Genomic DNA, 14,349 nt, shown 5'->3' on the forward strand with positions numbered 1-14,349 from the left:
AAGAATGCAGGTTTAAGGCACTTCAACATTATCTTCACTTGTCAGACCTTGGAGTTGCCCGCCTGATGGCTCATGTTGATTAATGTGCATTGTCCCAATGTTGCCAGAAGATGTTGAACAAGTTAATACCTGCAAGTGCACACTCCTGATAGATCACTTTCTCAAGTGAATGGCGTAGTTCTAATGTTTACCTCGTGATTGTGAATCAACAAGCCGACGCAGACCCTTGAGGTCGTTTTTTTTTAACGCAGGGCTATTTTGGTCTGAGTGCCCGATCTAAGAGCTACACTCAAGCACACCTGGGAGCTGCCCAGAGCTTTCAGCTATGGAGATCATCTTCTAAAGAACTTAAGAATTTCAGCCCCGTCCAGATTACTTTGATTGCGGCTGAGGGAGGAGACAGCAGTACTCATTCATCACTCCCATCCCATACATTTCCCAGCCACTCTGGAGACTCAACCCATCAATCTTTCAGTCAGAACTTCTCAAACCTTTAGGCAACAGCCACCAACTTTTCACCACAACCCTAGCCAGTCCCAGCTCAGCCCATACTAACCCAGCTCCCTGCCAGAGCGGGGTCAAGGGTTCTCTGGGGTTTCCTGGGGTTCACTTCAGAGCAGGGTTGGGGGCGGGGGGCAGCCTGTCAGCTTGATTGACAGCTGGGCCTCACGCTTATAAACTTTAATGGCTCTTGTCAGGGTACTCCAGGGGCCCTCACCTGACAGGTATGGACACACATACGCACACACACACACAGACATGCAAGTGCCCTATATACAAGCACACGTTTGTCTGCCACATCATCCATAGCGACATTTCTGTTTATTTGACTTTGTGGTCCTGGCTGTGCCTGGACTTCTACATCTACATACCATCAGATGCGCTGCAGTCTTTGAGAGAGAAGGAAAGAGAAATGCCCTTTAAGGATGGTTTGCAGCCACTGTGTTGATTGATTTCTGAGGAAGTCTATTTGTCAGTGTGACACGGCCGTCCAACGCACCGGGGTCCCGGCATATGGAAAGTGAGGGAGGAATGTGCCCTGGTAAAAAACATTCCAGAGGGAGGCTGAAACCAAAACAGTGGAGGAGAGGAGGAAATCCACTTGTTCAGCGAAAGAAAAAGTGCACAAGGCATCCATTGTTTACTGTTGTGTCCATGTGCATATGTTGGCAGTCACTGAAACCGGCTGATTATGTTATGCTAACTGAACAAGGTAATGATGTGTATTGTGTGAAGCAGGCGACCTTTTCAGAGAGGGGTGTAGGTTGGCCTTGTAGTCGGGGTGGTGAATAGTCGGGCCCTGGGGGGGGACAGGTGAAGCGGAGCGTCTTACTGTAACTGGAGTGTAAACACGCCGAGTAACCTCATTGAAAGCTGCTAACAATTAGCATATTAGCCTGTTGTTTATCAAATAATTGCTAACAACCGTGGTTCGAACTGGGCCAACATCTGTTTGCGAACAATCATCAATTAGTCCCGAGTTCAGAGTTGACTAGTGCAGTTGCCAATGCATCATTCATGAGCTATTTAACGAAAAAAGACTTCACGATTACGCACTACAGTGGTGGGGGTGAATAAAAAGAGCCTGTAAAGTCCATTCAGCAATTTCCACCCTCTCTTTCCCAGCTAATTTGAGCTGCTTTCAAAGGAAACCTAATGCTCATTATAGCAAAGCTTGTCTTAACCTGCCAATAAAAGCACGTATATATTTATCACACTAGCAAGCAGTAAAACACTGGAAGTGCAGGCTACACAGGAGGTGCAGAGGGGATGCCTTTTTAGACTGCCACGCAACAAAAGCATCATAAACAAAATCAGGTCTTAACCATTTATCTTGTCCTTTATTGAATATGATATACTGTACAGTCGGTGGGCTTTGCAGCATTATGTCAATTCTAAATAAATTTTTAAACTCTTCTGTGCTTGTGCAATATAGCAACTCATCTGTTATTCCAAACTGGTCGAATTTACTGGCATATAAAGTGTAATCCAACCCATATTTTATGGTTTTAAGCTGCAGTATATGCTACAGTTATGGTGACGTCGTGGGTTCTGGACACTTCCAGACAATACAAACCCTCAGGCGGTTTAAAGCTTTTATAAACAAAAGCACAGCTGACCAGCTAATCCAGCTGTGGTCCCATGCCTGAGCCTACTCATTCGCTCCATTCACAGTCAGCCAACACACACATGCAGAAACTCAAATATATCCTCTAGAAATAACCCACTCAGTGGAAGTCTGAAATTCATTCGACTGTCCAGATTCGCCTTGTTGCTCAACCTGGTCGGTGAGCCTACAGCGCCCACTCAGAACTTATATTTAAAGCAGCAGTGGGGAGAACTGGAGCAAACGGGATTAAAACAAGTTATTTTTATAAAACGGTCACTATATCCTGACAGTAGTGCATGAGACAGTTAATCTGAAAAAAAATCATGTGTCCTCTGTTTCCTCCGGTGCTCTTAATGGTATCTGCAAGATTTCCCGGCCGCCAGGTTGAGATCAGTTGAGGAAATACCAAGCACCGCCCACCAGCCGGAGCAAACTTTCTAATTTTACAGCTAAACAGTACACTACAAGATGTTTCTGAACACATTTTACCCGACAAATAGGCATTACAGTAATTATATATATAATATATTAATTAATATTTGATCAGCACTGCCTAGTTTGACCATGTGATTGGAGTTCGTGAGTGATTGACAGCTGCCTCTGTTGAATGAACAGCCAATAGGAACTCTCTCTCTCTGAAATGATTTTTTAAAGCCTGGAAACAGAATTACAATATGCTGAAAGGTTATTATGGATTTTTTGCCCAATGATGCCAAAAACATTCTCCCTACTGCAGCTTTAACCAAGTCTTCTGTTTCTTATTTTGATTACATTTGCCATCTGTAGCCATTGCCGGACTTTGTCAGCAAGAAATACCAAAAAAAAAGCACCAGGCCTTTTATCTCCCTCCAGCTCAATCCCTCACTGACGTTTTCCAGCTACATTCCAAGTCCATTACAGAGTCCTTCGCTGAGATTATGATAAAAAACACTTCCTGCCATTTTGATCTGATCAGGGACATTTTAGGCTCTCTTTTTTTTTTTCTTTCTTCGCTATCGGTTATCAAAGCTCCACACAACTGAGTGATCTGCCTTTGTTCAAACAGCTGACATCACTCGCTGCCAAAAAGCCGACACGAGAGTCACGAGAGCTCTGCGTCTGCACTTGAAGTCAATAACATCTACATTGGTGTTGTTCATCACTTTATCAAAGACATCTTCTGCTAGTGCAGCATGCTGTACAGCACTTGATATAATAAGGCTTCTGTCATGATACCTTTCATTGTTTCTAATTAAGGTTTTACCGGAGAGAAAGCTGAAACCTCATAGCTGTATACTGTACGGGTTTAATTGAAAAATGTTTTTCCAGAGGTTTACTAGAGACTATGGTTGGTGTTCGATATGAAGCATGTTGCATTAAAAAAATTGTAATTCTTAACAAAAATGACATGATAATTAAAAAAAAATAAAAAATCGGGCTGTCAAAGTTAAAGGGACTGTTTGTAACTTCTTATACGTATAAATCATTGCAGGTCGGTGTCACACAAACTACACGGAAGCACCAAAACCTCTTGGTTGTATCTAGTGAAGCCCGTCTGTTAAACAGTGTTGGCCGCGGTTGGAGGACGCGGGGGAGACCGTAACTTTGGTCTCCAGGACCAGAGTCTCTGCTGTACTCTGCTCCTCTGCTTGCCTTCACTCACACACCGCGCTTGTTCTCACTCTTTCGCTCCACTCTCACGTGCATGCGCGCACACTACACACTGCAGGAGAGTTAGTTTAGCTCTGAGAATATCTAGTGAATGTACAGTGGACGTTTGTGCAGAAATAACTGCTGCAGCTCCTCCAGACCAACAGAGGTTTCCCGTGTCTTGTGAAGTGACGGGGCTCCACAGAGAGAAACGTTATCATCTCCGACCAAAACTCCGGTGCCTCCCTGCGGCCGCGGTCGGGAGGCTGAGGCAGGAAAAGTCAACACTAGGATCAGCATTGATTCATGGAGAGACCTTCGTCTGGTCAGCTAACATTACTGCCAAGCAACTGAAATATAGAGTGATATTGTGGTTTTAGCTGACGTGTGTCGCCTCACTGTTTTGAGTGATGCTCGTTCATGTCTATGTAGAGCAAGCACAAGCGCGAGGGCGAGCAACAGGGCGCTGACTTTCATTGACTTAACGGCCACAGGTGTCGCTGTTAACAAGACATTTCTGATTCTTACAAACAGTCCCTTTAACGCGATAATAACTTATAGTCTTAATGCCACTAATTTCTTTAACACTTTAATACAACTTGGCTCAGTTTAACTAGAGTGAAGATACTGGCATCATATGAAATTAGAAAACTTAAGGAATCCACTGGTACAAACCACATCATACTAGCTCGTCGCGAAGGAGATTAAATAACGCTCCACACAATATCTGACATCATTTTGTGTTGCTAATTGATTTACAATAATAAATATATACATACATTTGCATAAAGCAGCATATTTGTCCACTCCCATGTTGATAAGAGTATTAAATACTTAACAAATCTCCCTTTAACGAACATTTTGAATTTGGGATTCATCCCGATTAACTATGGACAATCATGCGATTAATTGCGATTAAATGTTTTAATCGATTGAAAGCCCTAAAAATGACCTCAATAAAAAATATAAAATGATGCATATCAGGAATCAGTGGTACTCTCAAAAGTTTACAAAAAAAACCCTGCATATGATATGAAAGAATTCCTTCAATACCTTTCCAGACTTTGAAGACCTGCATAATTTTCTCTGTGTAGCTGCTTTATAACAATAGTTTGATCACTTCCTACTTCAAATGATTACTCCATTTCCCTTTATTATCTGATCCTGAGGCCCAGGCTGACCCTGCTGGAGGAGGTGTGAGGGTAACCATTTTCAGATGTGTACCAGCGAGGGGGGCCCGGGTGAGAGGGCGAGAGGGCGAGAGGGCGAGAGGGTGAGAGGGTGAGAGGGGTGTCCTGCAGGGCTGAGGCAATTGACGCTCCCTTCCTCCTGCCTATTTTCAAATTTTCAGCTCCCCATGGCACCCATCCAGTGACCTCCTCCAAAACCCCCGCTGAGGCCGGCGCTCCGCATGCTGCTGAAACCCAAGAAGCAAACCCCCCTGATCCGATTCATTATTTTTGCAGCAGGGCGGTGCTGTGAGTAACGAGAGCGTCCTTCAAACTGGACGTCCTGAATACGAACCTCCGTGACAGCTAAGAGCATCCGCCCTGCCGAAGTGTCCTTGAATTCCTGAATCCTTACCAGCTGTAATGGCTCTATGTAACTTTGAGTCATCGGCGGGCACAGCGCAGGTAAACACAGCTAAGTTATTAGATTAAGTCTCTAGTTTGTGCATTTTCCCGTCTCATGCGAAACCTTGCTCCAGCAGAGCTGTTAGTTTTCTTTGACAGGTTTGGCACGTAGCAATGCTTTTCCTCTAAAGAAGAAACATTCAAGGGTTAATAACACTGCCGCATGTTCCACCTAAACCCCAGTTTGTCCAGTGTCGCTCTAAAGTTCCTGCGTGGCTGATCCGTCTGCAGTGGTCAGTGTTCTTCATGTTCCGCACAACGGTGGACCGGTTGGTCGCAATGACCCAAGTTTAATCAACGTGATCCCGTGTTATTGTTCTGTTTGTTTTGCTCTGACTCCAAGATCCACATGGAACGAGGCCATGCGGCTTTTTACGATTCCAAGAACTCATTTATAGCTCGAGCTGTCTGCAGGGCTGCAACAAGAGGCTGAGGAATGCACTGATACCACCTTCAACAAGGCAGATACAGAGCTAAACAGACAAGTACACATCCACCGATAACTTTTATTCATACAGGCTTGGTTTCTTTTGAGATTAAGACTGAAATATAATTATGTTTGTCCACTGGATAAATTTGACTGAACATAAACATGCAACTTCCTTACTTGGTGTCACATGACCTTTACGAGAACTGATGTAAGTCCATATTAAAACAAAGACAAGAGCAACAATCTTTAACTCTCCCAAGACATTTGCCGTCCACTGTGTTTCTCACTACACCAAATCATTATATAATGCCCCATAACTGTTGTGAATGTCTCACTGGGTAGATGATAATGGCTTTAACAGGTACACTAGCCATTCCAGTGCAACCAACACTCAGGGTGTGCTTGTGGCTAGGCCTGCAACAATAAAACTTGAGACTGGTCAGTGTCTGTCTGGATATTCACTCTTGATGTGTGACAATTACTTCCTTGGCAAGGTGCGTGCACTGCTCAAACATGTCTGTGAAATGTGCACCCACTATTCACATTGTATTGACTTGAAACTAGGGCTGTCGATCGATTCTAATATTTAACCGCAATTAATCACATGATTGTCCATAGCTAATTTCAAATTAATCGCACATTTTTTATCTGTTCAAAATGTACCTTAAAGGGAGATTTGTCAAGTATTTAATACTCTTATCAACATGGGAGTGAACAAATATGCTGCTTTATGCAAATATTGTATGTATTTATTATTGGAAATCAATTAACAACACAAAACAATGACAGATATTGTCCAGAAATCCTCACAGGTACTGCATTTAGCATAAAACAATATGCTCAAATCATAACATGGCAAACTGCAGCCCAACAGGCAACAACAGCTGTCAGTGTGTCAGTGTGCTGACTTGACTATGACTTGCCCCAAACTGCATGTGATTATCATAAAGTGGGCATGTCTGTAAAGGGGAGACTCGTGGATACCCATAGAACCCTTATCTGGAGGTCAGAGGTCAAGGGCCCCCTCTGAAAATGCCCATGACAGTTTTTCACCAAAATTTGGCGTAAGTTTGGAGCGTTATTTAGCCTCCTTGACGACAAGTGTGATGGTTGGTACCGATGGATTCCTGAGGGTTTCTAGATTCATATGATAACAGTATCTTTACGCTAACTTTAAAACTGAGCTGCTGCACCCAGAAAATCACAAGTTGCGGTAATGCGTTAAAGAAATTAATGGCGTTAAAAAACGAATTTATGTTAACGTGTTATTATCTTGTTAACTTTGACAGCCCTAGTTGAAACTGAATTGAAATTGAAACACCCCGGCGCTGAAACACACAGTCTTTGTAAACACTTTCCTGAGACACAAAATCACATCTGGTGTGATCACGAGTAGACAGCTCTAAATACCGTTGTGAATGTATACAAAACACGGTGAGGAGATCCAATCGGTCAAACCGCTGAGAGACGCCACCACGCATCTCCCAAACTGTTTTAGACACACTAAAGAAAGATAACTCAGCAAGGTTCAAGTGCCCAAAGTGAGGTAGCAAACCGCCACCTCACTCCTCTCTGGCTCTATGCTTAAATGTGTATTTATGTCCTGTTCATTAGCGGCCAGAGATGAAATGGATTGTGAACACAACAGCAACAAATTACTAGTGGACTTTAGAGACATAAGTGTGCTTGTACTCCGTATGCACGCATTCTTTCACACAAATAAACTAACAGTCACACCCTCTTCTCTTCTCCCTAAAGCTCCATAATCTCCATTCTGTACCACTAATTCAGTAGTCTTTTAAAAAATAAAAGCACCGAGATATCTTGGACGCACAATCTGGAGGGGAGAAAATGAGTCCGAGCAGCCCGTCCAAAAAAGCACTCCAGCCTCTCCATTAGTTCGAAGAAAAGAGTGGGCGGCTTTGAGGAGTTGCTATTCTGTTGTGCGCCATGAATCACAGAGCGCCGATGTTTGTTCAGTTCCACAGCCCAACCTACACACTCCCACAATTAACCTTCTGCCTGGAAATCCTCTCCCTCTGACGTGTTTGTGCGTGTCCATCTGCGTGTAGTGTGTGTGTGTGTGTGTGTGTGTGTGTGTGTGTGAGTGTGTGGTGATGACTTCCTCTGTGAGTGGTGGAGATGGAGAGAAGATGATTTTGGCCCAGATAACAGAGTTCTGTCGTCAGAGATTCCTCTACAAGCAAGCTCGTCCTGGATTTTTTTTTTTACTTTTTATGTAACAGGGCCATCAAATCATTATCCTGCACCTTTATTGTGTTTGAGGGGTTCAAGTCATTTTTGTTGTCATCGTCGCTCAAGTGTTTGTTCACGACAAAATTGATTTAGCATTCATGTGAGTCACCCAGGGGAAGCGTAATCTCAAAGTTGCCCGAGATGTAAATATTCAAGGCAAGAAGTGGAGTTTTCTAGTTTCAAAAGGAATCAGTAAAAATCTGTTTTTTATTTATTTTATGCTCACTTATTCGTAGGGCTGACCTGAATGCTTCAAAGCTTCGACTGTTGCCATGGTAACCAACCTCCAAATCAGCATTCGAATGCTTTATTTCTTTTTTATATATATATATATAAGAATGTAAAAATACTGTATAAAACCCCAAATAGCCCATTCCACATTATTCATATTAAACATTAATTATTATTTGTTATTCTCAGACAGATATTGCTGTTTGTTGTGTGTAGACGTGTGTGTGTGTACAGTACTGCAGCAGCACCACTGTCTCAGGCACTGAAACAGGGGGAGACGGAGACAAAAGAACATGTCAGCCTGCCGCGCCTCGAAGCTTCGAATACCTTCGAATATTTCTCATCGAAGCTTCGAAAGCCCAAAAACTGGTATCCGGGACAGCCCTAGTTATTTGTAACATGTTGACTTTCAAACTCATTCATGTAGCCATGAATACAAAAATGACAAGTCGAGTGCAACATTATCTTGCATACCATATTGCTGGCATTAAAGAGGACCTATTATGCTTTTGTGCTTTTTCCCTTTCCTTTAGTGTGTTCTATAGTTTTTTATGTGCATGTCTGCAAAGTTACAAAGCCCACAGTCTACACCAAAGGGAGTTACTCTGCCTACCCCACAAAAACACCTCACTTGAAGTCCCGCCTTTTCTTCTGTAATGTGGTGATGTCACCAAGTAACATATTTGATGAACTTTGGACAATAAAAATAATTTATAGTCTCTGTCTCTGTATATACTCTGTGAGTCTCTGTCATACTTTCTATGCAGGGTATTTGTGGTGTTTGCACTGTGCACGTAGCTCCCATCGTAAACCTCCATCCCTATTTAACCTCACACCAGCCATAGTCAAAAAATGTCCTGCAGCTGAATGACTCCAAATCAGAAATAGTGATCATTTCCCCCTGTAGCCCCAGCAACAGCAGTATTGAGAATGTCTCCTCTAGTCTGGGTGCCTGGTCTAATAATGATCAGAAAGAGGCCCTGAACCTAGGTGTTATTTTTGACCCTGAACTGTCATTTGATGCTCAGGTGACTAAAGTGGTGCAGTCCTCTTTTGCCCAACTGAGACAGCTTACTAAGGGCAGCTCATTCCTTTCCCCTGCCGATTTAGAATACGTCATCCATGCTTCTATCTCCTCCAGACTCGATTATTGCAACACACTTCATTCTGGTATCAGCAGGCGGAACATCCAAAGACTACAGTTAATACAAAACGCTGCTGCCAGGCTTTTAACTCGTACCAAGAGAAGTGACCACATCACACCGATCCTTGCTGCCCTTCACTGGTTACCTGTGAGTTTTACAATTCATTTTAAGATTTTACTGCTTGTTTTTAAAGCCTTGAATGGTGTGGCTCCTGCCTATATCGGGGATTTGCTGACTCCCTATGAGCCTGATTGATGCTTGAGATCCTCTGGCAGGGCCCTACTAACGGGTCCAAAATCCAAACTTGTCAACAAAGGTGACCCACCGGGCTTTTGCCGTTTGGGCCCCTCAGCTGAGGAACTCCCTACCTGAGGATCTCAGGCAGGCAAACTCAGTGTCTTCCTTTAAATCTCTTCTTAAGACTCACGTTTATATTATGGCCTTTTCTTAACTGATGGTGCACTGTTGTAACTATTTATATGATTTTATTTTGAATTTATATTATTTTATTTTGTTTAGATTTTAAGTTCTGGGTGTTTATTATTTGTATCATGCTTTTATTGGAAAGCACTTTGTAACCTTGTTTTGAAAGGTGCTATATAAATAAAATTATTATTATTATTATAGTATTTGTCGAGCCTCGCTTAAGGTTATTTTGATAGTAATTTATCCCTCCTCCTCCTCTTGGCTCTCGTCTTACCTCATTGCCGAGCAGAGCAGAGACGCAGGCTTCGGAGGCATCGCATATGGCCGTGAGGTCGTGACCCCCCTCCAGGGCGAGCACCACCCGACCGCCCGCCAGAGCCATCAGCTGCCTGGTCAGGTAGCCGAAGCCTGGACACACAGGAAATGACAGCAAAGAGAGGGCACAGAAAGAGAGAGGAGGAAAAAGCATGAGACGGGGGGAGCACTGCTGTTCAAGCTCCAACTTCCTTTCTGGATATTGATCAAAGAACAAAAAAGAGAGAGAAAAAGAGGGTTTGAGCATGGATGAGAAAAGGAGTGACTGCATCGGAGAGAGGAAGAGAGTGGATTTACTGGGGGCCAAAAAACAAGCCATAATATGAGCCAGGTTTAATTTTAATAAATGCGGCTTTGCGTTTAGGCTCGGTCACAGTCTTTGATCTTTCTCCTCTCAGGACGAGGGGAGTTTTAATATATTCATTCAGACGTACTTTCTTCTCCCCTCTAAATTCTCCCCATATCCCCTCTTCCTGCAATCCTCTCTAACCACCCATATGACCCCCTTAACAACCAAGACCCCTGCTCTTATTTGAGATCTGCGGGATGGTTTTAGAAAAAGCTCTTTGCTGGTACGCCAAGGTCTCGATCTGAATACACAAGTTATAGGCACAAAATAAACACAAAGGCGTGTGTGTGCGTCTGTCAGTCTTATCGTACAGGCAGGAAATATGAACGACATTGCATTAATATGTGTGCGCATCACGGGCGCCAGAAGTACGGCCCTTGTCCCATTTTCTTTTTAAGGTCGCGAATCAACGTATCCCAGCAAATGCTCCTATATATTGCAACATGATAAAAAAAACGTTTCAATCACTCCTGTCCACCCCGTGTGTGTCTAAACTGGAGGGTGTCAGAAGTGTTTTTTTTGCTCTACAGATACGCTCTCATTTGAATCAGTGCAGCAGTCGTCTGCACGGCTCCGTCTCAGCTGTGTCTCACTCGCCTCGCTTCTCAGCATTGGACGCTTGATGGGCTGCCGCTAGACACTCGGCACCTGATTGGACGAACGCTTTCCCTCGTGGGCTGCTGCTCCTAGTTTTTAAACCGGAAACAACATGGCGGCTCGTTTGGAAACTTTCTTCTCTTAAATCACAAAAATAGTTCACCAGAATATGTTTCTGAAAACATTTTATGCGCGAAGTAAGCCACGCATTCGCTGAATCTGTCTTTATTTTGGATCAACAAGGCTTAGTTTAAAAGTTTCTCGGGAGTTTCCAAAGGCGGCGAGTCTCGTTGGACGCCCGTTAATTACATAAAGTTGCTTAGACCTCAACTTAATGCAAATGAGGAGCGGGCGACGTGACGCCCCGTCTCTCGAATCGCGCCGCCACGCTACCAGTATGCATTACGTAGACAATGAATGGGAGGCAGGCTGTGGGCCGTTGAGCTCTCGCTGCGCAGTGCGCCCTCTATCCCTGTCGGGAGGGACGGGATTCCCGGCGCGACTGTCAACCGGGTCGGACTGTCCTCAGTGAGACGGGTCTGCAGTGATGTCAGCACCCCGTCTCGTTTACCGTGCTTATGCTGTGTGGCTTTTTGCCATCATAACCATACAACCTTTATGATTAAATGTTTACTAGAGCACTAAGTTCTTCATAGATCTAGCCTCTTCATTCTGCTCTCAAAGAGCTCCACATTGATGCATTTCACTTTAAAATGCTACATTTTCTTCCAGGGGAGCAAGCTCCCCAGAACCCCCCTAGAGGGTCTGAGGTCCATCCACCACAGCCTCTCAAAACCCTGTGGGGAAACACTGTATTAGCCTACGTCATCCAAAGCTGGCCCTCACACATGACAAGTCATCCTGGCGCCGCTGGTACGCATCATTAAAAGTTCTTTAGAGATTTTTGATCCATGGCTTAGAACACAGAGAATGATTAACGGGGTAGCTGTGGTCAGCACTTACATTTGGCTGTCAGTGTGTATCCTCCCAGGGGTGGAGCATGTCCGTCTACCGCATCAAAGCCTGAAGATACCAGAACCACGTCTGGGGCAAACTCGTTGGCAATAGGCATAACCACCGTCCTAGGAAAAAAACAACGACAACAAAATAATGTATTTATGGTGGAGACTGTGTAAGAGAGGCATGGGCATCCTCTAAATCTTCATTTTCTGAAGTCATATAAGCTTCCTATCTCTATCCAATAATTGTGGCTTTACTGTATATAGAACACTTTGTTTGAAAACAAGTGCAGGCATGCATTTGGTTTGTTGCTGGCCACCCTCCTGCAGGGAGGCCAGAAAGACGAGATTCACTGTCTCAAAAACACAAAGAGCACGGAGAGCTGGGTGATGAGTGAGGTGACATCTTGTCCTGCTGGCTGAGGTGCAGTCCCCCTACCAAGGTGTCCTGTCGAGTCACATCTTTCTGAAGCAGGCCAATCAAAAACCATAGACTGTTTCAGAAATGGACGTAGTCACCGTGATGTCACTCATCGTTTGTGGACTGCCGTTTTGAAGCCTCGAGTTCGCCATTTTGGCCGTCGCCATCTTGGTTTTTGCTCCAGAAATGACACAAGAGGGTGGAGCCAAGTACAACCGAAGGCTGAATAAAACAATTTTAGGTGACTTTCATGAACTGAAAACACACTGTGAAAGAGTTACAAAAACACAGACAAGGCGCGGAATACCATGGCAACGGTCGAAGCTTCGAAGCATTTGGGTCAGCCCTAAAATGGGACAATAATTTACTAAATGAACATCATTGGAGGTTGCCAGCTGTCAAAATGTCATGCTGTATTTCATTAACAGATATTCTTGCAGCTGGAAAATGTAACATCTATTTAATAGGCTGGCTGAATGACAGGATGACTGGGCGACAACCAAACATGAACTGCTCCAAAATAGACTAACTGCTGCACAACCCACTCAAATGTACGATCAAAACCACGGAGCCTGCTGAGCCAAGTTTTCAAGATACCAACTGTGAAAATAAACAGTTTCACAATTTGAAATACAAATTGTAAAACTGTAACTAAAACTGTACCATATTTCCATTACATGTTACAGTGTCAAAGGATGTGAAATTCACAGTTAAACATACAGAGATTCAAGAGGTACACAGATCGGTAACTGTCGATGTGAAACTGTGGTGTTTCAACCATTTCTCCTTTCTGCCAAATAATCAGAAAATTGTCAAATAAGAAGAATGATCGATGTGCTGTAGGCAAGCTAAATACTAGGGATGCACGATACCCGATACCAGTATCTTTGTCCGTGTTTCAAGACGGGTCGGGTGGGTTGCAGACATTGCCGCAGACCTCTGGCGCCTTTTACGTGGGCCGAGCCCCGCCCTGGCGGCACGATGCAGTAGGGGCGCACTCAGGACAGTCCGCCCCGGTTGACAGTCGCACCTCGAGCAGGGGGCCCCGTCCCTCCCCGGCAGGGAGAGAGGGCGCAGCGATCCCTTTGTCCACGGTGCGGCGAGGTCCGGGCGGGGCACGCTGTAAAGCTGCGGCCGCGAGCCACCTTCGCCCCGAGCCTTTCCAGGCCGATCTAGAGCCGGTTGCGGCGCACCGCCTCGTATGCGGGACTCCCCAGCCTTTCGTGTGTCACACCCTCCAGCTGGCTGTTAACGAGGGTCTTTTGGCACAGAGAAGTACTCGTATCGGTACTCGGTATCGGCGAGTACCCAAATGTAAGTACTTGTACTCGTACTCAGTCTGAAAAAAAGTGGTATCGGTGCATCCCTAGTAAATACATAGTGAACTCTGTCACCTCTGATGGCTAAAAGAGGACTACTATTAAAATATGTCCATGGAGATGTGTCCTCAGTATGCTTACTGTCCTTCTGATGATGACTGTGGCATATGGTGCAACCAGCCGAAGATGCTACATGTCATTATTGCCGTATATCAGCTACAGTATTTTCCAATACTTTTATGGCTTTTCTCTCCCTTTCATTGTTTTCAAAGCAAACATCCGTCTAATGAGTTTGTATGTACAGTATGTGTGTGTGTGGCAGAGGAAATTATAGCATACACTTTTTTGAAGTGGAAAGTTTGGAAATTTTGAGGCAGCAATAACACGAGGACATCCTAAAGTAAAAAGGAGTATCGGAAGGACAGATATAATTGCATGTGTGTGTGTGTGTATGTGTGTTAATTATGCAGTATAAGTCTAACACTGGATGGGTGTGGTCAATGAGGGCTGTTTGTGTACAACCGTCCT

At 44.3% G+C, this 14,349-nt stretch overlaps 1 protein-coding gene across 7 annotated transcripts in view; it reads right to left on the reverse strand.

The window, feature by feature from the left end:
• The window catches only part of hdac4 (histone deacetylase 4), a 212,618-nt gene that overhangs the window by 6,344 nt on the left and 191,925 nt on the right, over positions 1 to 14,349 (reverse strand). For all 7 annotated transcript variants that reach the window (XM_037789081.1, XM_037789082.1, XM_037789084.1 and 4 more), the window contains 2 exons: positions 12,086 to 12,204; positions 10,136 to 10,269 (listed from right to left, as the gene is read on the reverse strand). In XM_037789081.1, coding sequence (XP_037645009.1) covers positions 10,136 to 10,269; positions 12,086 to 12,204 — 253 coding nt within the window. The remainder of the gene's footprint in view (positions 1 to 10,135; positions 10,270 to 12,085; positions 12,205 to 14,349) is intronic.

Source organism: Sebastes umbrosus, chromosome 13, assembly GCF_015220745.1.
Source record: "Sebastes umbrosus isolate fSebUmb1 chromosome 13, fSebUmb1.pri, whole genome shotgun sequence".
In the NCBI taxonomy this organism is placed as follows: Eukaryota; Metazoa; Chordata; class Actinopteri; order Perciformes; family Sebastidae; genus Sebastes; species Sebastes umbrosus.